The sequence below is a fragment of the Poecilia reticulata genome, linkage group LG9, assembly GCF_000633615.1.
Source record: "Poecilia reticulata strain Guanapo linkage group LG9, Guppy_female_1.0+MT, whole genome shotgun sequence".
Lineage (NCBI taxonomy): Eukaryota > Metazoa > Chordata > Actinopteri > Cyprinodontiformes > Poeciliidae > Poecilia > Poecilia reticulata.
The window spans coordinates 32,397,975-32,422,640 of NC_024339.1; the positions used below are offsets into that span (position 1 = coordinate 32,397,975).

Sequence of the window (24,666 nt, forward strand, 5' to 3'; positions counted from 1 at the left end):
GGACGGGAGCAACCGGCCGACGCTTTGCTGGCAGATGTCACTGAATATGCAAAAAAACCAAGACAGGACAGGAGGGTTGCAGGTTTTAGACGGTCTGACGTCTGCAGTGAGCAGAGGAACCAGCTGGTACCAGATTTACATGTTTTACACTTTATCATCATAATAAAACGTTTTTCTGGACAATTGTCCCACAAAATATTGTGATTAATAACAGTATAGTTGTTTTTAAGACCATTTTCAAGTTCAGTCTGCCGTTTTGCCCCTTTTTTTAAAGAATAATTTTGTTTACAGACTTTATAATTCATTTTATTTGTTTTGTTCATTTATTTAGGATATTTAAAAACATCTTCCAGTGTTAAATGTTCAAAGTTTATTGAACTTTGAGAGTGTTTTGTGTTGTTATGCTATTTTTACCATATAGCCTGAAAATGATCCCAAAACAACAATATTATAGTTTATCGCAAAAACTTCTGCCGCATTTTATCATCTCGCAAAATTCGTTTTTGTGGCGGTCATAGTTGAGACCAACAGGAAAATGTTGATAATCATCAGTAAAAATAAAACTGACTGACCACCTACAGGATAAATCCCTCAGAGCAGGACCGACCTGTGGACAGCGTTACCATGGCGACCCGTCTTTCACATTGCGGAAACTGAAACCGGAGAGGATGTCGGGGCCATTACGCGTCCGCTACAGCCCAAAGTCATAAAACAGAGAAACAACAGATATGGAAGAAAAGAAAAAGGTCTTCCTTCCACCAACAACAAGCTTCAACCCAGACCGAGATCTCTCCATATTTGTCCCATCACCACATTCACCGGGAGAATTTTTTTATTTCCCCGTCATAACTAGTCTGATGGTGCAGTTTGGTGCAGCAGCAGCAGCAGCAGCAGCAGCAGCAGCTTTCACCAGAGTCGATCTCTGTGGTAAACAAATCTCTGCTAACCACCAGAGGAAATAACTTACACACAGCGCTTCCCCAGGGCCGGTCTGAGCCTTTCTGGGGCCCTAAGCAGATTTTTATTTGGGGCCCCATAAATAGCTTAGCTACAGCAGCTGTGGCTAAGCTATTATTAATAATCACAAAATAAACATCAAGCCTAAAAACATAAAACTGTAACGGACCAAATGTTCTGTTCCGTGTTTTTTTTTTTTTTTTTACTGAATCCTGATACATTAGCGGTGTTGTTGTTTGTTGCTATGGCAACGCAGAGCGCAGCCGACACAAAGAGCAAGAAAAAAAAAAGGATCTGAGTGATTTAGATGTTTTTTCAGCAAGACTTGTCCCAGTGGCGAACTGCACTGGATTAATCCAACCTACATCTCCAGGTTTCATTTTGTTAACAGAACTGCAGCGGCGCGGCTACGGACGGAAACAATCGTCCGTTTGCCCTCCAGCGTTGGGCGCATTCACGACATTTCCGGATGTGAACAATAACATGAAAGCGGTTTTACCGTTTCCTCTTTGTCTTAGTGTTTTCTGGAGGTACCGTGTGTGGCGACGTCAAAAACGCCCCGCGTAGCTACAAAATGGCCGCCAGAAGATTCGATTTCAAATCGACTTTGGGACATTTTAAATCAATTCTGAATAATGATAAATGTAAATAAATTGTTTGGTTAAACCTCCAACAACTGGACCAGCTCTGGCCTTCAGGTGCTTAATTATAAATAAAAGTCCCTAGATTTCACTGGAAGTCCGACATTGTGGCATAAACATCTGCAGTCTACTCCTGTCGATTCTGTTGTGACCCGTTTGATGTCTTTAACAGATGGCAGCAATCCTTTCCAAAGTTTGTTGTTCCAGAAATCCAGTTAATTACTTCCACTAGGATGTTAAATGTGTGCAGAGCGACTTCCTCACTCTGCAGCTCCCACATTAAAGTAAATCAGCACCAGAAAGGGCAAAGCGTAGCCGGTCTAGGTTTGTTGATTTGTTTTTCCACATGCAGACAAACAGGACTACGGGAGAACTGACGGACAAAACCACGGCATGTTTTCAGGTTTGAAAGTCCTAAAACATTAAAAAGTGGGAAGTTTTAGGGACCATTAATATCTAAAGTCAACAAATACTTGAGACTCCACCTAAAAATAATTACTCCACCCATTTTAACACCAAGCAGCTTGAATTTCTCACCCCTCAAAAATATTTGACTTTTTAAACTCAGAAATTACTTTTTTCTTATTTCAAAATTGTTTTAAGTTTTGACAGAAATTAACTTTTTTCCACCTTCTCCTTTTTCTGTCTATAATGACCCTAATAAGTTGTTGCAAGTTCCTATTTAATATAAATACCGCAATTGCAAAAATAGTTTTTTCAACATTAGCGGATTATCGACAATGATTTGTGCACATCTGTAATGAAAACTCAGCTGATGACACTGAAACAAATTCCACCTTTAAAATGCTGTATAGATGCAGAGCGTGAATGCATAACAGATCAGATATATCCTTCCACATATTGTAGTCAAACAATCCTTTACAACTGCATTATTTCATGCACTTCTATTGCAACTTGATACTTTGCTCAACTCCAACTAGAATCCTGTCAGGTTATTATGATAAAACATCATTTATATGCACTCAGTTAAAAATAGAGAACTGGTCTCATTGATGGGCCGTCTAGAACATTAACCTAAAGGACATTTTTGGTAAAAATAGCCTAAAACAATTCAGACTCACCTCCCTCAGGTGTGAAGAGCTCACAGCTTTGCGTCTGCGTCTAACTGATAACGCAGTGAGGGACGAGGGATTACCGCCGGAGCGCTTCCTGACACGAACCTCACAGAAACACGCAGTAACCTGACAATACCAGCGTGCAGCAGAGGGAGGCTGTAACATGAGGAGGCGGGTAACTATGGGCCACTGAGCCTTTCTGTGCCGTAAACAGTGCAGACCACAGATGACACAGCTCCAATATGACTGTATTAATGAGCTTTTCATGGATAAAAATAATTTAAAGTAGCAATTTAAAAGGTAACTAAACACCAAATACATTTTTTTTTCACAGATGAACTCTAAATTGGTCTTTAAGGTTGGTGACTTTGCGTTTCTGTTGTTTAACTCTGCAATATCTGGCCGACAACCGTCTCAGTGCTGCCCTCTTTAGGTTAAACAGTTGCTACTGCAGATGAATTTTCCTATTGGTTACAAAGTTACAGCTTGGTGAACGTCACAATCAGCTCCCCTTGAGTTTGGGGAGCTGATTGGTGCGTCTCACCAATAACAGAAAAAAGTTGGTGGACTGCCGTTGGTTTGGGGACCAACCACAGATAATCAAACTGATGCGGATCAATAAAGTGAACTCTGAAGTCCTGACTCAGCTGAAATGAACTCTGGCGCGGTTTCAGTGCATATGAGAACCATTAGAGAACCGGAGACCGCTCCAAAAGCAGGAAGAGGACTACAACGCAAGGCATTCTGGGTAAATAAAACCAAACTCATAAATCTAGCACTAGCAGCAAAAACAGCCTGTGTTTTTTTTTTGTTGTTTTTTTTTTTTTTTACCAAAGACAAAGGAGAAATCCTACAACCACTAAAACCTGACTCTACTCCATTTTTGTTTTTGAGAAGAAGTTAGTTGTGCTCAGACTCTTCAGAGGTTTTGTGTCATTTCCTTCAGTTGTTCTTGATGCAGCGCCCCCTCAGGTGAGGAGGGGAACAGGTTACTTACAGATTTTCACTCATTGAGCAGTTCAGTGTGAAAGTGAACCACACCAGTTGAAAATGTAACAAATGTTTCACCTTTGGTGCCCAAGCGAACCCAATCTACCGGACTATCAGGTGTGAAAACTCCCAAAGCTGTTTGTTTTGAAAGTGACACAGACTTTGTGTTTACGGAGCTCTACAGGACACCAAGTTACAACTTTATGCCCCATAAATCACCAACAATCATCACACACAGTAATCCTACCTGGGTGTGCTGCAATTTACACCTCACAAAGCAAACAGAGTGGAAAACAACTGGCACACCTTGAGAAGATTTTACGAGTAACATGTGGTTGAAGGTTTAAAACTTTGGAAGAAGATTCTAGAAATTTACCCGAATAAGCAAAAGCCGGGGGTCTGCAGCTGGTTAGCTCTCCTAAAGCAGGCTGCAGAGTTTGGCCTGAGAGACGCCGAGCCGTTCTGTGCAATGCCTAAACTTGACAAGCAAAGTCTGTGCTTGTGCTGCATACCTGGAGGATTATCACTATCATTTCAGCACCGAGTTCACTGGCCTCGTTCTGTCTGACCTGCAGGAAACAAGCTGGATTCCTGTTTGGAAACAGTTACATTTCGGACAGCATGCCTGAAACTCTCAGCCCATATTTGTGAGGGAATCGTGACAAATGAGATGTTTCCATAAACTGACACACCGTGCATGCCAGCTGCTGTTTAGAAAAGAGACGGGGGGGAATGTTTAGCTGGTCCTTATCGGTTTGTTTCGTCCATAACTCTGTGGTATTTTCTGGTCAACACATGTGCAGCACATGCCTGAACCTCCAGAGGCATTTATTAAAGGTTTCTGTGGCCTTTAATCGACGGTAGATGAACGGGAACAAGGCCAAAGAGCCATGTGGCGCCCCAAAACCAAATGGCTCTGATGCCCAGTCAGTCCCTCCACTTCTCACAATTCTGTATGGAAATTCACACAGAAACAGATTCCTGCATTTTTGTGAGAAACTGTGAGTTTACTGCAATTTGTTCAAAACTACGGTCAGAAACTTTATTTACCGTCATACATTAGCGCAAATATCGTTAAATTTCTTGCAAATGTTTTTACTGCAGCACCAAAAGACAAGTCATTTGGATTTTTGTTTTGAATATTTTTGTTTTCTTTTGGTACCTCCCTTAAGTAATTATGCTTGTAATTTGTAACAAATGTAAACACAGTCAAACCTTAGACTTGGGAAAGTCCAAGGTCTCAGCTGGAAATCTGTGTAAAGTAGATAATTGAGCTCCTTTCAGCTCCCTGTTTGACCACAGTTTTTTCTTCCACTCCTCCCATTCTCTTGGAAATGTCAAAACAATCCGTCCCAGCAAGCCTCATCCAGCATCAAGTCGTCTTTCCAGCGGGGAATTACCTTCACTCCAACCAGAGGCGTGCACAGACATTTTTTGGGGGCAGGTGCTCAAGTAAAAAAATAAGGGCGCCATTTTTTTTGACTGCACCTCCAACACAATTTGGACGCTCAAGAAAGAAACTTTGTCCTTGTTGTCTTTCATTGAAAGAGATTGTCTGAACAAAATGCACAATTTCATTCACTTGAAGCCTGCATTTATCGTATCGTTTATTATTTATCGTGACAGGCCTACATAACAAAATATTGTGATAAAACTTTAAGTCCATATTGTCCAGCCCTACTTTCCAACATCTGCTGATTGCAAAGGACGACACCAATATGCATTAGTGAACAAAAACATTACAATCTCAAATCAAGTATGACCATTTCTGCATTTTATGAAATTCTTAGGATTAACAAAAATAAAAAAAATATTATAAATTGATGAAAAGTAGAACAGTAAATCCCAATCAGCCTGTAATTGCAAAAAGAGAACTCATGCTACACATTGTTTAAAAAAATGTAGATCTCAGAAGGGCACTTTTGTTTCTCCGTAGAACAAAGGGCAGATACTCTAGCAACACCTTCTGTCTATTTCTGCATCGACTCCAATGTAAGTGAAAGCATAACATTTGCTACAGTCACTTTCATAGTTGGTCTAATAATAAATAAATCAAAAATTGCCAAGATCAATGATCCTCCAAAGAAGTTGGGAATTCAAATTTCAGTGAACCGTGATAATCGTCCTTATTATAGAGGGAAAAGAAGAATGCACAAACACTAAGAGGAAGAATTACTGAAAGAAAAGAGATTAACATACCAGGAAACAAAACATCTTTGTGAAACGCACTTCAAGGTTTAAGCGGGGTTAATCCGAGCCGCAGAGAGCGATTCCCTCGACTCATTCATCTTCACCGCAACAGTTTTCCTCCTCACGCAAACTGCAGCACTCAGGAATGAATCAGACAACACTAAATAACTTATTAATTATTTAAATTTGTTGAAAGTTATACATTTATATGCATCATGAATCACATTAAATCGTCAACTTTCCACATCAAACTCAGTGGGCGGGCTTAGGGCCGACCCTGACGTCTGATTGGTTGCTTCAAACAGCAAATCAAGACAATTTCTTCCAAGTTTTCTTGGTATCCGAGGTGTTTTCACTGGAAGTGTGGAAATAACTTCCATAAATTGTTGTAATTTAATTAGCAATATTTCAGACCAAACTACAGATATATAAAGGTTGGAATTGCTCACCTGAAAAAACATTTTTTGAGATTATTTCCACATTTCCAGTGAAAATATCAACTTCCCTGTCACAGCTAACTTAGAAGTTGTCCTAACTTGTTGTTTTGAAGCAACCAATCAGACATCAGGGTCAAAATTTATTTTACATTTAAAAAAAAACATTCAGATAATTGTTCAACAAGTTATTAAAATTTGCCACTCTTCACACGTTTTTTGTGGTCTTAGTGAATTATTCTAAACTTAAAATGCAAATCAGTTGCAAACAATGAGCAATGAAGCAAAACAAAACAAAGAAAAGCCATTTTGTAAAGAGAACCAACAACATTTTCCAACCCAAACAAAGCGCTAAACAGCTCTTATGCGCCCAGTTGCTGGTTGGTTGCAATCATGTCTGATCGCAGCTTCAGTCTACATGAAGTTTGTAATAAAGGACAAATCCACTTAAGAGATTCTTCTAATTCATACGTTGTGCTGGTGTGATTCTGTTAAGCTTCTAAGTCCAGAAAAAAAGAACTGACTCAAGAGATTTTGTAAACGGTTCAGCCAGAGCTTTGATCGCCCAGTAATGACTTCCTTTCAAATTAGCAATCAGTGTGGTGCCGCGCTGGCAGCTGTCCCAGGTTACTGGAAATCTCTTAGGAGGATTCCCACAAGCTTGACTTCTCTTTTTTTATGTTGAATCCAGCAAGTTCTCCATTTTAAATCTGCTTCGTGCATACTCTGATACCTGGGGTTCTTCACAGTTCAAGCCAAGAGGCTACTTAATGCCGTTTCCTATTTGACGCTGCTCCAAACAGCAACATTTCACATTTGTGGGCTAACTTCTACCACGATCATGTAATAACAGGGCAGTCCTCGTGGTTTTCATCCCACACTTTCAAACCAAAGCAGCTGCAACAACTCCCTTCACCTCCAGTCAAACCAGTAAGCGTGCTTCCAGTGGGGAGGAATACAAGATTGCAAGAAACACATGCTTAAGCTGCAAGAAATGGCAAAAATAGAATTTTCAGCACAAAAACATGAAACAAGAGCAAAAGTATAGCAGAGGTATGTGCAGAAGTTTGACCAAAACTGGGATTAGAAGCAATTCAGCAGAGAGGATTCTTTAAAAACTCTAAAACAAGCGAGAAAAGCAAAGCAACTGTGTGGAGGGAAGTCATTTAGTCTAAACCAGAAACCGGAGGAATGGGAGACTAATCACAGGGAGGCGATGGGAGGAGGGGGAGACTGGGCTTTGAAGTCGAGGACAGGAGGGTCGTCTCACCGAAGTGAGAAAAGAGAGGCGGCCATATGTGGGCTGGAGAGGTCGCCTCAAAACGCCGCCTGGCCTGATGCCAACACCGACGCCAGGCTCAACATTTGGCGCTAAGCTAGTTCCACTACAGACACAATGAATGCCAACAGTAAAAAATGTGAAGAATCTCTCACAAACTTCAAAATCCAACTAAGATTTGATAAACTAAAGCAGGATGTGAAGCTCAGTTTCATCAACATCATGAATGTGATCAAAAGGCTGGTTGTTTCAGAAAGTAGTGATAAAAACCATTAAACTGATAAAACATTAATAAATAGCCGACTCTGCATTCGGTAGGTTCTTGTTAAAATTAAATAACATCCAACATCTTTTAACACTTTTCAGTCCCTCCAAGATTTTGATTGTTTTGGGGATTTTATTACATTCAAAATCAATGATTTTGTGTCGCTAACTTAGAAATATTTGCAATTTTGAGAGATTATTATGAGACAGAAACCTGTGAAAAGATTGAGCTCCACCTCCTTCCTGAGCTACAGTCTGAAGAAATGCCCAAAAACAACCAATCAGAGAGAGGAGGAGGTTTTTAGCGCTGTCAATCATCCTCATAAACTCACTGCTAAATGTGCTAATGGCGGAAAAAATTTACCATTACAGGAAAAACAATTTATCCGTCATCATTGGTGACCATGCTAACTCGCATTAGCATTCACAACAGGCTAGGCTAGCTGCAGCATAGCAGAAAGCAAGGAAGTGATTGACAGCGCTAGGACCCACCTCCTGGCTCTGATTGGTTGTTTCTGGAAGACGACAGAGAAGATCGATTTTCTGTCTCACACCATCCTGTCACAACATCACAAAAACATTTTTATAAGAGTTACACACTGCAGCTTTAAGTATAAAAATTTATACTCATAAAATTAACATTTTGTTTCCCAAATTTGACTGCAGATCAGTTTAACACAAGAACAGAATTGGATGATGGAAACAAAATGTCAGCTCAGTAACCAAAGCCACTTTTACGTTGAAAGAAAGCTTTTAGCCTCAGAGATAAAAGCTCTGCTGGAAATCTGTGCTTCTTATTCTCTGCTGTAGAGAATCGAGTTCAGGTAGATGCCAAAAGCGGCACATTGAAAGCCGCAGAATTCCTTTAGTCCGCTTTCACAATGCTCATATTCTCCCCCGCTCCCATATCAATTCAGAGGATCATCCCTGAAGGAGAAAAGTGGGAAAGCTCCTGAGCTGGAGAGGAGATGAGGAGCCCTTTGGTTGACCCCAGTGGTCCAGCAGAACAATGGAGACCACCATCAAGGTCTGCGTCACAACCGCTGTCAGAGAGACGGAGCAGTTCGCTGCAGAGATACGAGCAGCAGCAGCTTCCTTTACAGCCATGTGCAACATTTTAAAGTCGATGACAGTCGCCTTCAGCGCCCCATAAAGGAGCTTTTGTACGAGGGTCAATCACCGCACTGTATTAAAGAATGTGAGGAGGAGGCAGAGAAAATGAGAGCGCTGAAAGAAAAGACACTTTGGCATTCAGGTGAGAACCGATTGTGGTTAGGATTAGGATTAAAAATTACAACTTTAAATTCAGAGGCGCTGGAGAACCCACAAATTATATGAAATAAGCAAGAGTGGCACTACTTCGACATGTTTTTACTCAAGTAAAAGTAAAAAGTAGCCGTCCAAGAAATTACTTAAGTAAGAGTAAAAAAGTATTTAGTAAAAAATCTACTTAAATAACTGATCAGTTATTTAATATTTTAAAATTACATCATCACCACACAGACCAAAATATAGGAAATTTTCGTATTTTAAAACGCCAAAATGAAAATAATTCATACAAGTAATAAAAAATAAAATCAGGTATTTTCCCCCCCACTCAGCTTCTTTCAATAAAAAACTAACAAAAACTGCAGGTGTGTGTCTGTGTCTGGTGAACTTTTGTTTAAAACATGTTTTTTACTCTCTGGGTAGAAAATCCTTAAGTTTTACTCAAACAATAGCAGAAATACTCTATAATAAAATTACCGAAGTAAAGGAAAAAGTACAGCGTAGTAGAAATAGTCCTAAGAACAATAAAAAAAGTAACTCAAGTAAATGTAAGAATAGATGTAACTAGTTACTACCAAGCTGATTAAATTAGAGAAGATTTGTGTGTTTATGAGCAGAGAATCAATAAGCCAGAGATACAAATGACCAGCAGTCCTGATGCATCAAAACTGCAAGAAATTCATGCCAACTTTTATTTGTTGTGATTTTTATAACATAATTAAAATGGAGAGCAAAAAATAGGTCATAATCGGTTTTAGTTGGTTAGACGGAAAATCGGTACCAGAAAAAAAAAACCGATCGGTGCATCGCTAGAGAGAAAATCCAAAAACTTGTCTCTCCAAGGAGTAAAGACAAGTTTCCTGCCTTTGCAGCTCAAAGTCCAGCCCATTGAGCCGTACCTGGAAAACATTTGCATGGCACCTGCAGGGTAGTTTGTTCAATCAGCAACAAACACCATATGACTTTAAACATAATCCTGCTTAACCCGCAGCAGCGCTTCATGAGATTGTCTGCTCTGCTCGCTGCACGACCACTTTGACCAGAAACTGAACTTTAAAGTAATTAAACCAAATTACCAAATTAAACCGCAGACTAAACCACGATAACACTGCCTTTATTTTTAAAAATTAACATGCATTCCCCAAAATAAATCGCCTTCAACTCACCAGACGCCAAGTGTCTCCCAGGCTGCTCTTCTTCTTCTACGGATTGAATTCAACTCCTTGCTAACTCCTCCAGCCGTTTTTAAGCTCCAGCTCCTCAACGGGTGGAACAATAAATTCCCACAAACCCGAACTGAAGTTAAGGTTTATCCCGGTGGGTCTGGATCCCGTCTGCAGCCGAACCAGCAGCTTCTTTGTACTGTCCGCTCCGGTCGGTGGGTCGGTCGGCTCAGAAGCGAGGTGAGCCACGCTCATGCGCAGTAGCTGCTCGGCTGAGTACGATGGGCGTAATGAAGGTCAGTCAGTCAGTAACGCAGGTGTAGCTTACCTGTCGACAGCATGGCCTACTTTCACGGACTGGGCCATGAAGTAATGAAGAGCTTAACTGGACTATTTACTATCCCCCCGGTTTAACTGCTAAATAACTCCGCGTCAACCAAGTGATGCGTTTCTTTCGATAACTTGTAATGTTTAAGCTAACATAACTCCTGTGCACGATATTGTTGTTTAACAGACAATGTAATACATTTTGTGAAACAAAAACACAATTAAATAAAACAAACTAAAGAAAATTACTTTTCACTACTTTCGATTACCTGGCATCAAGGCCACCGTAGGATAAGTTTCTCCTCCGCAATATAATATAGTTCCCAGAACGTGAAACTTATTTCCAAGTTCCAACGGATCATTTTTGGCGGATTGATATCAATGTTTATATATTTTTCTGACCGGGACTAAATTCTCCACTGAAACTAATTTTATTGTTTTTTTTCCCTATCATCCCATAAAAATAAATAAAAAAATCCCATTCACGTAATGTTTTATGTATGTATAAAACATTACGTTCTAGTTATATTAGAGATAAATTCTGAATCCAGTCTACTAAAACCTTAAATTAAGCAAACGGTTCCAAACTGGAGTAAACTGGATGTAGGGCGCCATCTTGTGTAGGTTTTATTTCACGAAGGTAAAACTTGGAAACACAATGACTTGAACAACTTGTTGTAGCTAGCGATTATCCTTTCCCCAACATTTTAAGTTTTTATTTTGTACTAACCTCAAAAACCGCATCGTGTTATGTAGTTAAGTTTTTTGTTGTTGTTTTTTTTTGGCACTGGTAGGGAGAGAAATACCATTTACAGAAAAGGCTGGGTTGATTGGGATGCATGGGTTTGCTTTCCCTAAAATTGTCATAAAAACACGCATTTTGAATTTTCTAATGTTGGATTTTAAAATTTGTTTGATCACGTGTCAAACTTATGGACCAGGGGCCAAATCCGGCCCGTCATGTCTTTTTACTTGGCCCTATAGTCTGGTAAAGGCCAACTGAGTAAAGTTATCTTTGTTTATTGTTTTATGCTTCTAATTTGGTAACTTTCTTGTTAAGGTAGCACGGTAATGGAATACAGTTCTGTCTGCAAAGGTTAACTGCAATAGACAGAAAAAAGGACAAGAAGCAACTCAATTTCACCTTCAGCCAATAAGAGAACGAGGTGAGTAACTGGGATTGAAGTTTATTTGAGTAACTTGAAATGCTGATTGCTTGTATTAATGGAAAAAATTGATACAATGGATGCATAATAACAACAGATGGTGAAAACCATCATAATTATTATTAATTGTTCTTGTCAAGCTTTTGTGTTGATGGAAATGATTTATTATAGCTTTAATAAATCATAATTCAACCATCAGTTGGCCTTCTCAAAATTGACTGGATGCTACAATCTGTGTAATATCAATTTATATCAATGTGAAAATACGATCAATATTTTTTACTTTAAGAAATTCTCATTGAATGTAGAGACAATTTATTTAATAATATTTTAACAGTTTGTCAATGGGTAGTTTTGTCACATTCTGTCACGTGAAAATGAGTTTTACATCCCTGATTTAAATGATATTACTGGTACTTTTACTGCTATTCTGTGGTAAAATCCCATGCAATTATTCAATGAAAAAAGCTGAAAAACTGCTGATACGTGCAGTTTAAATATCTGCATTTATTGACTCTTCAGCATTTTTAGCCTAACTTATCAGGAGCCATTGTGGAAAGTCTGAAGAGCCTTGCAGTTGGCATTTATCGTTTGGTTTATCATTTATTGTAATAAACTCTAGCAAAAAAAAAAAAAAAAAGAATTTTGATTTATTTAATAAATTGGGATTGTTTTACTATTTCCTTCAATGTTCATTCAAAATATTTTTTTTCCAACTCATTTTTTTCCGGTATAAAACTTAGGAAACTTTAACAAAAACTGCAGGTGTGTGTCTGCTTCTGGTGAATTTCTGGTTAAAACATGTTCCAGAAATTTTACTCTAGTAAGAGTAAAATAAAGATACTTCATAATAAAATTACTCAGGTAAAAGTAAAAAATACAGCGTAGTAAAATATTTCTAACAGTAGAGTTACACTAGTAAAAGTAACTAGTTACTACCCAACTTTGGCCACAGATGAAGATGGGTTTTCCTGTAACATTAAGTTGTTTCTCCCAGGGTACACTAGGATGATTGGCAACGCTAAAACCCTCCTCCTGGCTTTGATTGGTTGCTTTAGATGGCAATAGTAGCACAAGGTGGAGGTGAGGAAGCTCGATCTTTTCACGGATTATCTGTCTCATATTATACTGACAATTTTAACAGAAAAAAAAGGAAAAGAAACAAAAAGAAACATTTTTGTATAAATTTCATGCAGCTTTAGGTCTCTTGCAAAAGACTCTTGCAGCCAAACTTGTGCAGCCTCTTTTGTTCCAGTCACACTCCTCTGCTGATAGTTTATCAGTTTGTGACTTACAGAAAGTTTTGCACAATGCGGGTCAGTGTTCCCACCGGGGCCACACCTCTCACGCAGCCCCGGATTGGCCCCGCATCTCTCACTCCCTCCGCCGGGTTCCGCCTCGCGGCGCATTTAAGTCCTGCAACGTTTCCTCCAACTTCTGCTCCAGGACCACAGGAGGACCGCTGCCACCATGTCTGACCGGGGAACCTTCGACACCAACGTGGTCACCATGACCCGCTTCGTGATGGAGGAGGGCAGGAAGGCGAAGGGCACCGGGGAGCTGACCACGCTGCTCAACTCGCTGGGCACGGCAGTGAAGGCCATCTCCAGCGCGGTGCGCAAAGCTGGGATCGCCCATCTGTGAGTTCACCGAGTCAAACACGCAGTTTAATCTGTAAAAACTACCGCACATTTTGCGCGTTGTGCAGCTGTTTTGTCTGCTTTTGTTTGCTGCATTCACATCCACGTTGACGCACTGGCTGAGCAGGAGATTCAGGTTGTTTATGCACCAATCAGGAAGCGAATACTTCCACACACATTCACGGCTCATTTTCAACAAACCCTCCAATCTGCCCTGTTCAAGACTCTAAATCGATGCATTTGCATCTATTTTCCTCGGTAACGATCTAGAAATGAAACTTCAGCCACAAGAATTACATTTTATTCTAATAGAAACAAAGAACCTCCTGCTCTGCTGCAAGTTCAGTTTTATTTTTAAAAACGGGACGATACGTCTTAATGGAGGTGGGCGGAGTACACAAAAAATGCCTGTTACTACCAAAGTCTGTATTAATGAACATTTACATGTAAGAATAATGCAAGTGTATTTATAAAGCACCTTAAAACAACAATGTTGGCCAAAGTGTTGTACACTAAAACAAATAAAACAAACCCATCAACATTTAAATCAACATCTCAAACTAAGTCAAAAGTCAAAGAAAAGATTTAAAAAGAGGAAGTGAACTTTTTAAAGTTAAATTATGTCTAATAAATCTAAAATTAGACAGTTTAAATTTAATTATTTCCATAATTTGTGTCACTTGTTTAAAACAACAAAAGATCATCCCTAAATATTTGAATTGTTCTGTTTTTAGTCTGTTTTTTTTTGTCACAAGACGACATCATCTGCGTACATCTGGCAGGTTAGCTTTGGTGGAAAATATTCCGGTAAATAATTAATGAATAAGCCAAAAAGCAAAGGTCCCAACACAAAACCTTGTGGTACATCATGATTATTTTTTATGTTTTAATCTAACACACTGAAATCTATGACTGTATTCAGTTCTGTTCGTTCGTCAGTAATAATTGCAGCAAAGCATGTGAAGTAACCATTTCCTCCAGCTCTGCTCAGGGTTTCTGTTCTCTTTGTGTCTTTATCAGTTATGGGATTGCAGGTAACACCAACGTGACGGGTGACCAGGTGAAGAAGCTGGACATCCTGTCCAACGACCTGGTCATCAACATGCTCAAGTCGTCTTTCACCTCCTGCGTTCTGGTGTCCGAAGAGAACGAAGAGGCCATCATCGTGGATCCTGAGCAACGGGTAAGAATTAATGTAAAATAAAACATAGTAACACAAACTAACTGTTATTTAATACAGAAAAGTTACAAACATTACTACTTCTCCTGCAATATTTTAGTTAAATTGTTGATTTGCATGATGGTGTAGTTGGTAACACTACTTTTAGAAAATGTGCAAACACAAAACAAAAGCAGCAAAATGCTTCTTGGCTTTGGTTTTGAAATCTCAGTAAACATTATTATGAACATTGATGCTCATTGACAGTCGGCTTTTTTTATGACGTAAAATTTCCCAGAAGCCCTTGGTGAGGTTAATATTTATTCTTTAAATTTGAAGAAACCGTTTGAGATGTGGTCTGTAAAAAAATCATCCTGCAGAAATCAATTAATTTACCGTCTTTTCTTGTTCTTTTCAGGGAAAATATGTGGTTTGTTTTGATCCTCTGGATGGCTCCTCAAACATCGACTGTCTCGTCTCCATTGGAACTATATTCGGCATTTACAGAAAGGTAGCAGCAAAACGTTACACTCTTGCATCCATGCACTTTTTTCAGAAAAAGATCAATTGAAGACAAACTTTCATTTGATTAGTTTAAATTATGAGCTAAGCTTAAAATAAATTACTATATAAGCAAGAATTGAAATTAACGTACTTGTTTTGTAACCTTAAAGGTGACATGTTATGCTTCCTTGGGCGGGTTTGGATAGGTCTATGAGCGATGCAAAACATATTCATTACATTTGTGACACAATCATTCTTGGATAATGAGATTTTAGTCTGCTCAGTTCTGACTAACCTGTTAAAGGGCCTCTTGTGACTTTAAATACAAATAATCTCAACATTTTACACTCGCACATGAAAATGGCTGCAAACAGATGAGAAATTATGCAACCGTACATCTTTGAACAGCAGAAGTGGAGCCTCCTGGACAACCAACAGAATGCAGCAAGTAGTTTCTGGACGGAAAGTCAGCAATAAAATATTATACAGCACATGCAGCAGTAAACCCAGCTGACCAAATGTGAGGGAATGTCTGGATGATTGGAACTCTCCTGGGGTTGCTAGGTAACGGGCAGAACTCTTCTGGTGTTACTAGGTAACGGGCAGAACTGTGCTGGTGTTACTAGGTAACGGGCAGAACTGTGCTGGTGTTGCTAGGTAACGAGTGGAACTCTGCTGGGGTTGCTAGGCAACTCATTTTCCAGACAACAACAAAAAACATTAACTTATTGTCGAGTTACTTTTGAAACATCTGGACTCTTTTTAGAAACAGTTGGAAGCACAAAAACGTGCAGCATGTGAATTTTTCACAGCAGGTCCCCTTTAAATATAAGCAACAAAAAACATATAATATTAATAATTAAAATGTAAGTTACTGAAACGATGTGATTCCCAGACCACAGATGACGAGCCGTCTGAGAAGGACGCTCTGCAGCCAGGCAGGAACCTGGTGGCGGCGGGCTACTCGCTGTACGGCAGCGCCACCATGATCGTTCTCTCCACTGGACAGGGAGTCCACTGCTTCATGCTCGACCCAGTCGGTACTCCTTTAGGGTCTCTCCTTTAGATCAACTGTTTATAATCGCTGATGGCCTTCTTCACGTTTTGCTCAACAGGCCATCGGTGAATTCATCCTCGTCGAGCACGACGTGAAAATCAAGAAACGGGGGAAGATTTACAGTCTGAATGAAGGCTATGCTAAGTATTTCGATCCGGCTGTCACAGAGTACCTGCAGAGGAAGAAGTTCCCTGAGGTAACATGAAGGGTTTTTTAGGAAATATTTGTATTTTCCTCGTGTGACCCATGAACACTTCATGTCCTTGTAGGACGGCAGTGAGCCGTACGGCGCGCGCTACATCGGATCGATGGTGGCCGACGTCCACCGGACGCTGATGTACGGAGGAATCTTTTTATACCCAGGAAATGTGAAAAGCCCCAAAGGAAAGGTGAGATCCAGCTTTAAACCCAGAAATCTGCACCTAATGAAAAGAGTTATAACTCTTTTAGAGGACGAAAAACCTTAGAATGATTTCTTTGTTGCTGCAGCAGCTGAGGATTTTCTTTAACTTGCCTTGTTTCTCTGAGGTTCAGCTGATTTATATATTCCAATCATTTTATATTGTTGCCAGCAGGGTCCCATGATATGGACTTTGTTTTGGTTGTAGTTACCCAGAATGCCCTGCGCTGCAGTCCACTTCCTGCCTTTGGAGTGGTCTCCAGTCTGCTTATACGCATTCGAACAACAACCCAGACCTGGGTTTGTAGGCAACAACAATTAGTTTTTGCACAATTTGTCTCGACTCTGACTGGACCAACATGTCAAGCAGTTCTGTCACAACGTTGTTTCTTCACTCTGCACATCCTTCTTCATTTTTAAAAGACTGAACGGAGCCTGCAGCGACGGCGGAGGAACTTTAACATTTCGGCTTTAAGTTAGAGGTTGTACACATTCTGTACCCTCAAAATAAGATTACTTCACTTAAACTTCTTCATTATTGTTGAGAAATAATGAACTTAAACTCATTTTTCTTGTTGAAAAGTTAGTTTTGTCTTATTTGCTTGTTTACTCAGGTATTTTCATGGACAGTAGACTAAAAATACTTGGTAAGATTTTGTTTTTGCAACGTAAATAAATCCTGATGCTGATTTAATGGATGTTACAATATTAGATATAAAATAACTTCTCTTTCTTGCTACATCAATGAAATAAAAGTCTTCTTGGTGTGTATTTTCAAATTAAAAGAATGAAAACGATCCAGATATTTGCACCAGCTTAAACTAGTGCAAATATCTTAGTTCACTGGAAATAAGACAAAACTAATGTACGAGTAACTATTAAATAGGAGCTTGTTTTAAGTCAATAATTACTTAATTATGAAAATGTGGAATAAATACTTTTTCATCAATATTAAGGAATTCGTGACTTAAAACAAACTTCTATTTATTGCAGAAAAGTTTAGTCAGGATTTTCTTATTTCAGGTGTGATAATAGAAACTAAACAGAAATATTCAGATTTGTTTTTGCAGTGTGTCGACATGTTGACCATGTCCAGAGAGTCGGCATTAAATAGGAAGCATTGATCGCTCAGCTTCAGGAAGCTAAACTTTCCGTTTGCTCGAAGCTGCGGCTGCTGTACGAGGGAAACCCGATGGCGTTCATCATGGAGCAGGCGGGCGGCATGGCGTCCACCGGCTTCCAGAACATCCTGGACATCCAACCTGAAGGCATCCATCAGCGCGCCCCCGTGGCCATGGGCTCCCCCGACGACGTCCAGGAGTTCATCGCCATCTGCAAGAAACACGCGGCGAAGTGAGGCGGGCGGCCGGCGAAGTGAGGCGGGCGGGCGGCCGGCGAAGTGAGGCGGGCGGCGCCGAGTCGCTGCACGCACAGAAACCTGTGGTGCCTTTCAGTGACCAAAAAGATTTGGGAGATTTTCTCTGTGAAAACGGGTTTTGATGAGTAAAGCTCACGATGTTGGAGTTGTTCATAAGCTTCAGGAAAATAAACTGAAATAACTGGAGTAAACCTGAAATGAAGACTTTACCCTTCAGTTTACAAATAACTGCCTTAATCAGCCAAAATGTGCATTTAAATATGCAAATGACCAAATATAACCGATGAACCAAAAGGGATGATTTTATCTTGTGAAATAACAAATGTTTGGAAAAAAGTATTTTAAATAAACCAAACTGATTCTAATGAAGATGTAATCAGTGTCGTCATTTTGCAGATTCAAGTGTTTTCATGATCAGGGCGTCCAAAAAAACAAAAAACTTTGGGATTCATAGATGAACTGGCACAGTTATTACTTAGTCAGAAATACAGAGACATTACTTCTCCTGAAGCAAACACGTTTCTGCATCATGTATGTTTTTAATCTCAGTAAATGTTTCCACTTCCTGCGAGACGCTCATGAAGTGAAGAGTGAGATAAAGTTTACAAAAGGCAGCTAGCAGAGCAAATATTGCACAAGTCTGGGAGAACGGCGTGCAAACAATGGAGCAAGACAAAGAAAAAGAGGTTATGACATACAGCAAAAAACAACATTTACCTTAGTAAACATGAAATAAGATAAAACTAACTTAGAAATAAGCTTTCAGGAAGATACAAGAGCTTTTTAAAAATAAATAATTTCTTAATGTGAGGGGAAAGTACCAGTTCCACTGGTAGATAATTTCACCAAAAAGGAAAAAAGTTTTCTATAATCTGGATTAATTTCTTATTTCAAGTATATTAGGACATCCTTGTACTTTGCTTTATATTAAAAAATGAGCATCAGATGAATGTAATAACCAAAATGTCAAGTATAAACACTTAGCTAAACTATGCAATCATAAAATGAGTTCAGAGTTTCAAAATAAAACAGGAAGTGAAGAAATCATTGAGCATAAAACTGAAATAAATGAGGGGAAGTTACACCATCAGAAATGATCAACAATAATTTGGGTTATTTATCAAAAAGAGAAAATATGGGTGTTTATTTCTCAAAGTCATATTTTGTGAAAATATGACACTGAAAAAAATTAATTATTTTATGTTAATTTGGCTAAATAACCCAAATTATTGCTGCTAGTTTTTGACTGTAACTTTACACAATAAAGGGCTAAAAACAACAAAACCCAAACATCACATAAAGATTTATTTCTGAAATAAATAAAAATGGATAAAATGATGCATGAAGGTAAAATGACACTTCATCCTGCAGGAGGCGTCGACCTTTACCCTAAAAGGCTCCAGATGACCTTTAGCTGAAAGGTCAGATGGAGACCTGCAGGCTCTGTGACCTTTAAGCTGAAAGGAGCCGCTGGTTCTGTTACAAACCAGAGAAAATGTCAGTTTGATGATAAAACATCCTGCAAAGTTTATTCATGAGCAGCTGCTCATGTTGAGTTATCAGAATAAACATTAAATCAATGAAATCACCTGTTAGATAAATCAGGATGCAGCGGTTTTCCTGTGGTTCCTTTCAGACGTCTTGAAGCTGCGCAGCCGACACCCGACACCGCCGGGCCCAGTGGGCTCAGCTCACAAATAGACCCGCTGGCCCGGAATGAGAACCACGCAGCGCCAGACCAGGCGGTTCTGTCACAGCCCGTCCTGCTCCGTCCAGGGCTCCGTCCGGACCTGCTGTCTGCAAGGAAGACCGCCGGATCAGAACCCAGCACCGGTCCAGAACCCAGAACCGGATCAGAAACCAGCACCGGTCCAGAACAAAGAACCGGACCAGAACTCAGCACCGGTGCAGAACCCAGCGCCATCCAGAATCCAGCGCCAGTCCAGAACCCAGATTCGGTCCAGAACCCAGCACCAGTCCAGAACCCAGCACCGGTCCAGAACCCAGCACCGGTCCAGAACCCAGCACCGGTCCAGAACCCAGCATGTCGGACCAGTCTGCCTTTGACACGGACGTCTGGACCCTGACCCGGTTCATCATCGAGACGGGCCGGCAGGCGAAAGGAGCCACCGGGGAGCTGACCCAGCTGCTCACCGCCATGCTGACCGCCATCAAAGCCATTTCCTCCGCGGTGCGGAAGGCCGGCCTCGCCCACCTGTGAGTATCACCTGTCTGTGATAAACACAGGTAAATCCAAACAAAAAAACTCAGAAATGTTCAGATTCATCTCAGAAACTTTTTATTAAAAAAGAAGGAAATTTCTGAGATTTAGTTATTTTTTAAAATTTGCTATGAAAACAAGAAAACGTTTAGATACTGTTACAGGAAAACTGTTTACCCGCAATGCTAACTAGCTTTAGCCTTCAGAACAGGAGAAACTGTAGCGAGGTGAGCAGGCCAAGGGAGTGATTGACAGCGCTAAGACCCGCCCCCTGGCTCTGATTGGATATTTCTAAGTCAGAGCTGATTCCTCTGAAGGACCAAATGTTCATTTTATTTTCCTGCCTGTCGTCTCAGGACTCGACCTCTGACTCTCCTCCTGGTTCAACGTTTCCTAGCGGTCCTGTTGTAACACCGCAGAGCAGAAGCTGTTTGGTTATGATTCGGTTTATCTGCGTTATCTTGCAGAAATAAAACATTACACACGACTGGTCAACGTTCAGAGTCGCTGAAAATTGATGCAATAACTTTCTTTGTTTGGGGTCTGATGGAGACGCAGCCAGGATTCCAGTAGTTTAAGTTTTACAGGGTTTTCTAAAGGTCAGCCTGACCCAAATGTTTAGGATGGTGAAGATTAAATGACCTGAAATATACCAGGCCAGTTGCTTAGTCCTCTTTAATTCTGCTAACATTGAGTCCAGTCATTCGGTTGTATTTCCCTCTAACTGAGAGATTCTTTGTTTCTCCAGTACTTTTTAAATTTGTACAATTTTGTGCAGTTTCTTCTTTTTCTTCCTCATTCTCCATTTTTCCTCCTTTCAGAAACTGAATCACTCAACAAAGGGAATTAATTCTTTCTTAAAATATGATGTGGAAGCAATACAAAAAGTTATTTTATAAATAAAATGTGATAAGTGATAGGTATTTGTCCGTTCGAACCTTCATTAAAATAACCACAGACAACGTAGATGAATTTTATGACCAAGCTTCTGCAGAAGGAGAAGTCTTGGCGAACTGCTCCTTCGAGTCGTTCACAAAGCGTTCTGCCCTCTCTCTGCTCCAGCAGGCCTTTTATTTTGAAAAACAAAGTCAGAAAGGATAAACAATACAACAGGCAGCAGGCTTATCTACCACACAGGTCATCTAGCTCTTTTCCCTTGAGAGCGAACTTTGGAGGGAACAATCAGTTCTCAGGACCATCAACAGTCAAAAAGTATTCGCATCACGCCATAACATTAGTCTGAATGTTGATTAACTATTCATTAGAATTAGACTGAAAGTGAACTAAAGTAATAACAAAAATGATATCAAAAAATCTCTAACAATAAGAGAAATAGCCAAAAATCTCTGTAATTTTGAGATTAATCTGGAATTTTTCTAAAAAAAAAAAAAAAAAAAAGGAAATTTCTGAGTTTGAAAAGTTGAACATTTTGAAATTGATCTCCAAAATTTTGTAGAAAAACCTTTCTGAGTTTCAAAAGTCACAAATTTGTGTGAGAATTTATTTCTTTTTTTAGATTAATCTCAAAATTTCAGAGATTTTTGGTGGGAATGTGCTCCTCTTGTCTTTGTTTTTCTCTGTCCACTGACTAATCTGCACTGGTAGATTTACTGAGAGCAGACGTCTCTTGTTCCTCTGCCGGCTCCAGGCAGGGCTTGGCCGGCTCCGTGAACGTGACGGGCGACGACGTGAAGAAGCTGGACGTCCTGTCCAACGACCTGGTCATCAACATGCTGCAGGCGACCTACAGCACCTGCTGCATGGTGTCCGAGGAGAACAAGGAGCTCATCGTCACCCCCAAGGACAAACGGGTAACCAGCGCTCTTAAAGGGCTAGCACACTTTTAAACTGCTGCAAACTGCAAGTTTATACAACATATTTAAACATGTAGGTAAATAGTTTAGGTTTTACCAATGATGAGAAATGTGTGCTGCGTTCCACTGAAGCGTTGTTTGCAATACCTCAGAAACAAGTGAATGTTGTTTTTTATTTTAGAGCTGCAGACGATAATGGTGTATTAGGGCCAATTTACATAGAAAAATTTAAGGAGTACATTTCTGCAAAATAAATTCAGAAGTTTCTGAGATTAATCTGAAAAATCTAAAAGAAAAGTGATAAAATTCTCAGCTTGAAAAGTTGAAAATTTGCCAGAAAAAATAATTTAATTCTGAAGTTGGTCTTCAAATTTTTTTCTAAAAAATTTAGAAAATTATGAATTTCAAAAGTTGGAATTTCCAAGAAAACAATCTGAAATTTTGAGATTAATCTCAGAAATGGCGTGGAAATTTAGAAGTTTGATCTAAGATCCAAAGAAAACATCAAGGAAAAAAGTCAAGGAAATTTCTGAGTTTCAAAAGTTGAATATATGCTAGAAAAAAAACGAAGACATTTTGAGATAAATCTCAGAAAATTTTGTAGCAAAAAGCGGAGAATTTTCAGGAAATTTTGATTTGTTGGCAGAAATGTACTCCTTGTTTTTTCATGATGGTATCTATATTCAAGCTTGAAGGCTTATTTTCAGCTGGGAGGCGAGGCTGGTGATTGGCTGGTCCTTCCAGGTGCCATTCCTCACCTTTGAGTTTCGGATCATGACCACCAGCGTCTGAAACGAGCTGAGACTGAGCGATAAGCATCACTGCAGTTTATCCAGGATTGAAGGATTTATCTCAGGATCGTCCTTCAGACCCTGAAGATAAAACTGATTTGTTCATTTGAACTCAGGGAAAGTACGTGGTCTGCTTCGACCCTCTGGACGGGTCCAGTAACATCGACTGCCTGGCCTCAATCGGCACCATATTCGCCATCTACAAACGGGTGAGTCTCACTGTTTTGCCAAAACTGCAAATCTGTTAATCGAAAACTGATTCAATGTAAAAATACCTGCAGTAACAGGCTGCAGCCACAAGAGGGCGGTGTGGTTTAACCAATCTGAAGATAGGCGGAATATTTTAACCTGATAATCGCTGCAGAAGAACTGAGTAAATATATAAAAACTAAATATACTAGGGTTTTTACATAATTATTGATGCATTTTTTACATTTTAGATTAGATAAATGGGTCAAAGTAAAAATAAAAACAACTCAGATTAATACTGTTCATTTGATAAAAGTGTAAACTTTTAACGGGGAAATATTTCTAGTTTTCTGCTCCTTTTCATTGTTGATTTAAAAAAAAATTGTTACATGAACAATTCATACATATTACTGCTCGACTGAAATTAAAAAAAATAAAATGTGATGAAAATGAGTTTGAAAAGTTTGTTTATTGTACAAAATACATTAAAACACACTAATAAACAAATAATTCATTTTTTAAATAAAGTAAACATTTTACAGTCTGAAATGCAGCAGCACAGGATTCATTCTGTGAATGTTCACTGGTGGCAGCTGAAACAGGTCGGCTTTTTCTGCCTGAATTAACATGAACACAGCGCCGGGATGATCTGTGGATTATTTATAGGATTAACAGATTAATAATTAGGTAGAAAAGGTGCTTAATGGGAAAATTTGTGAACCAAGTGAAGCTAAAACTACGACACTTTAAGAATAGAACATACAGACAAAATGAAATAAAAAAATTTATATCTTTTCTACAGTTTTCATTTCATTCCTGCTGATTTTCTGTTATTAAAAACAGAAAATTGCACCAAAATGTTTATTTCCATTGACAGATTATTTCACTTATAAGACATTTTCATCATGTTATAAGTTAAATAATCTGCCAGTGAAACTAAAACTTTTTCATCAATATTAATAAATTATTTACTTAAACTCTTATTTCTTGCTTAAAGTTACTTGCAAGTGGACTAAGATATAAACACTAAAGACTAGAACAAAAAAAACACTTAAGATTTAGTTAATTACTCGATTACTAAATGAGCTGATGATTTTAATAAACGATTAATCGTGATTAATCGTTTCAGCTGTATTGCTGAATGCTGTGTTTTCCTCTTGTTGTTGCGATCAGACGTCAGAAGGCGAACCCACAGAGCAGGACGCCCTGCAGCAGGGGAACAGCATCGTGTGCGCCGGCTACGCGCTCTACGGCAGCGCCACGCTCGTCGCCCTCAGCACCGGCGCCGGCCTCAACTTCTTCATGCTCGACCCGGTCAGGCCCCCGACTTTTCTCCTTGCTGCCAACAGACACCGTTAACTCCTGAAGTTACGATTTAACCTGAGCTAATTGGCTTTTTTTTTTTTTTTTATCTCCAACTGCAAATATTTGTAATAAAATGGCATCAAGCAAAGTCTGTTGAGAGAAGGAAAAGCAAATAAGTATTTTATTTGTTTAGACTGAATATTTTTGGGTTTTAGTGCAAATATCTTAGTTCACTTAAAATAAGACTAAACTAACTTACAAGTCACTTTTCTGCAAATAACAGGAGCTTAATTTAAGTAAATAATTCCTTAATATTGATGAAAAATAATTAATTCCACTGGCAGATTATTTCACTCTAAATAAGATCCTGTATCTGGGATAAAAGTTACTTGTAAGTTAGTTTTGTCAAGTGTATTAAGATATCTGCACCAGAAACCAAAGTTACTCTGTAA

The 24,666-nt window shown here is 39.3% G+C and overlaps 3 protein-coding genes across 4 annotated transcripts in view; 2 read left to right on the plus strand and 1 right to left on the minus strand.

Annotated features, from left to right (window-relative positions):
• Positions 1-10,349, minus strand: part of kank1a (KN motif and ankyrin repeat domains 1a) — a 50,532-nt gene extending 40,183 nt beyond the window's left edge. The window contains exon 1 of the mRNA XM_008419382.2: positions 10,267-10,349. The gene's annotated coding sequence lies outside the window, so the exon portion shown is untranslated. The remainder of the gene's footprint in view (positions 1-10,266) is intronic.
• Positions 10,350-10,413: 64 nt separating this feature from the next.
• On the plus strand, positions 10,414-18,263 carry fbp1a (fructose-1,6-bisphosphatase 1a). Of its 2 annotated transcripts, none has more exons than XM_017306860.1 (10): positions 10,414-10,503; positions 11,655-11,756; positions 13,211-13,396; positions 14,417-14,579; positions 14,974-15,066; positions 15,955-16,095; positions 16,175-16,312; positions 16,386-16,505; positions 17,682-17,874; positions 17,921-18,263. In XM_017306860.1, the coding sequence occupies exons 3-9, from the start codon at positions 13,227-13,229 to the stop codon at positions 17,871-17,873; spliced, it is 1,017 nt and encodes a 338-aa protein (XP_017162349.1). In that variant the 5' UTR covers positions 10,414-10,503; positions 11,655-11,756; positions 13,211-13,226; the 3' UTR covers position 17,874; positions 17,921-18,263. The 2 variants fall into 2 exon arrangements, with proteins under 2 accessions (XP_017162349.1, XP_008417603.2); XM_008419381.2 differs by having other exon boundaries at positions 10,423-10,503; positions 11,651-11,756.
• Positions 18,264-19,881: 1,618 nt separating this feature from the next.
• Positions 19,882-24,666, plus strand: part of fbp2 (fructose-1,6-bisphosphatase 2) — a 12,393-nt gene continuing 7,608 nt past the window's right edge. Inside the window, exons 1-4 of the mRNA XM_008419388.2 lie at positions 19,882-20,111; positions 21,764-21,926; positions 22,837-22,929; positions 24,083-24,223. Coding sequence (XP_008417610.1) covers positions 19,939-20,111; positions 21,764-21,926; positions 22,837-22,929; positions 24,083-24,223 — 570 coding nt within the window. The 5' untranslated portion in view covers positions 19,882-19,938. The remainder of the gene's footprint in view (positions 20,112-21,763; positions 21,927-22,836; positions 22,930-24,082; positions 24,224-24,666) is intronic.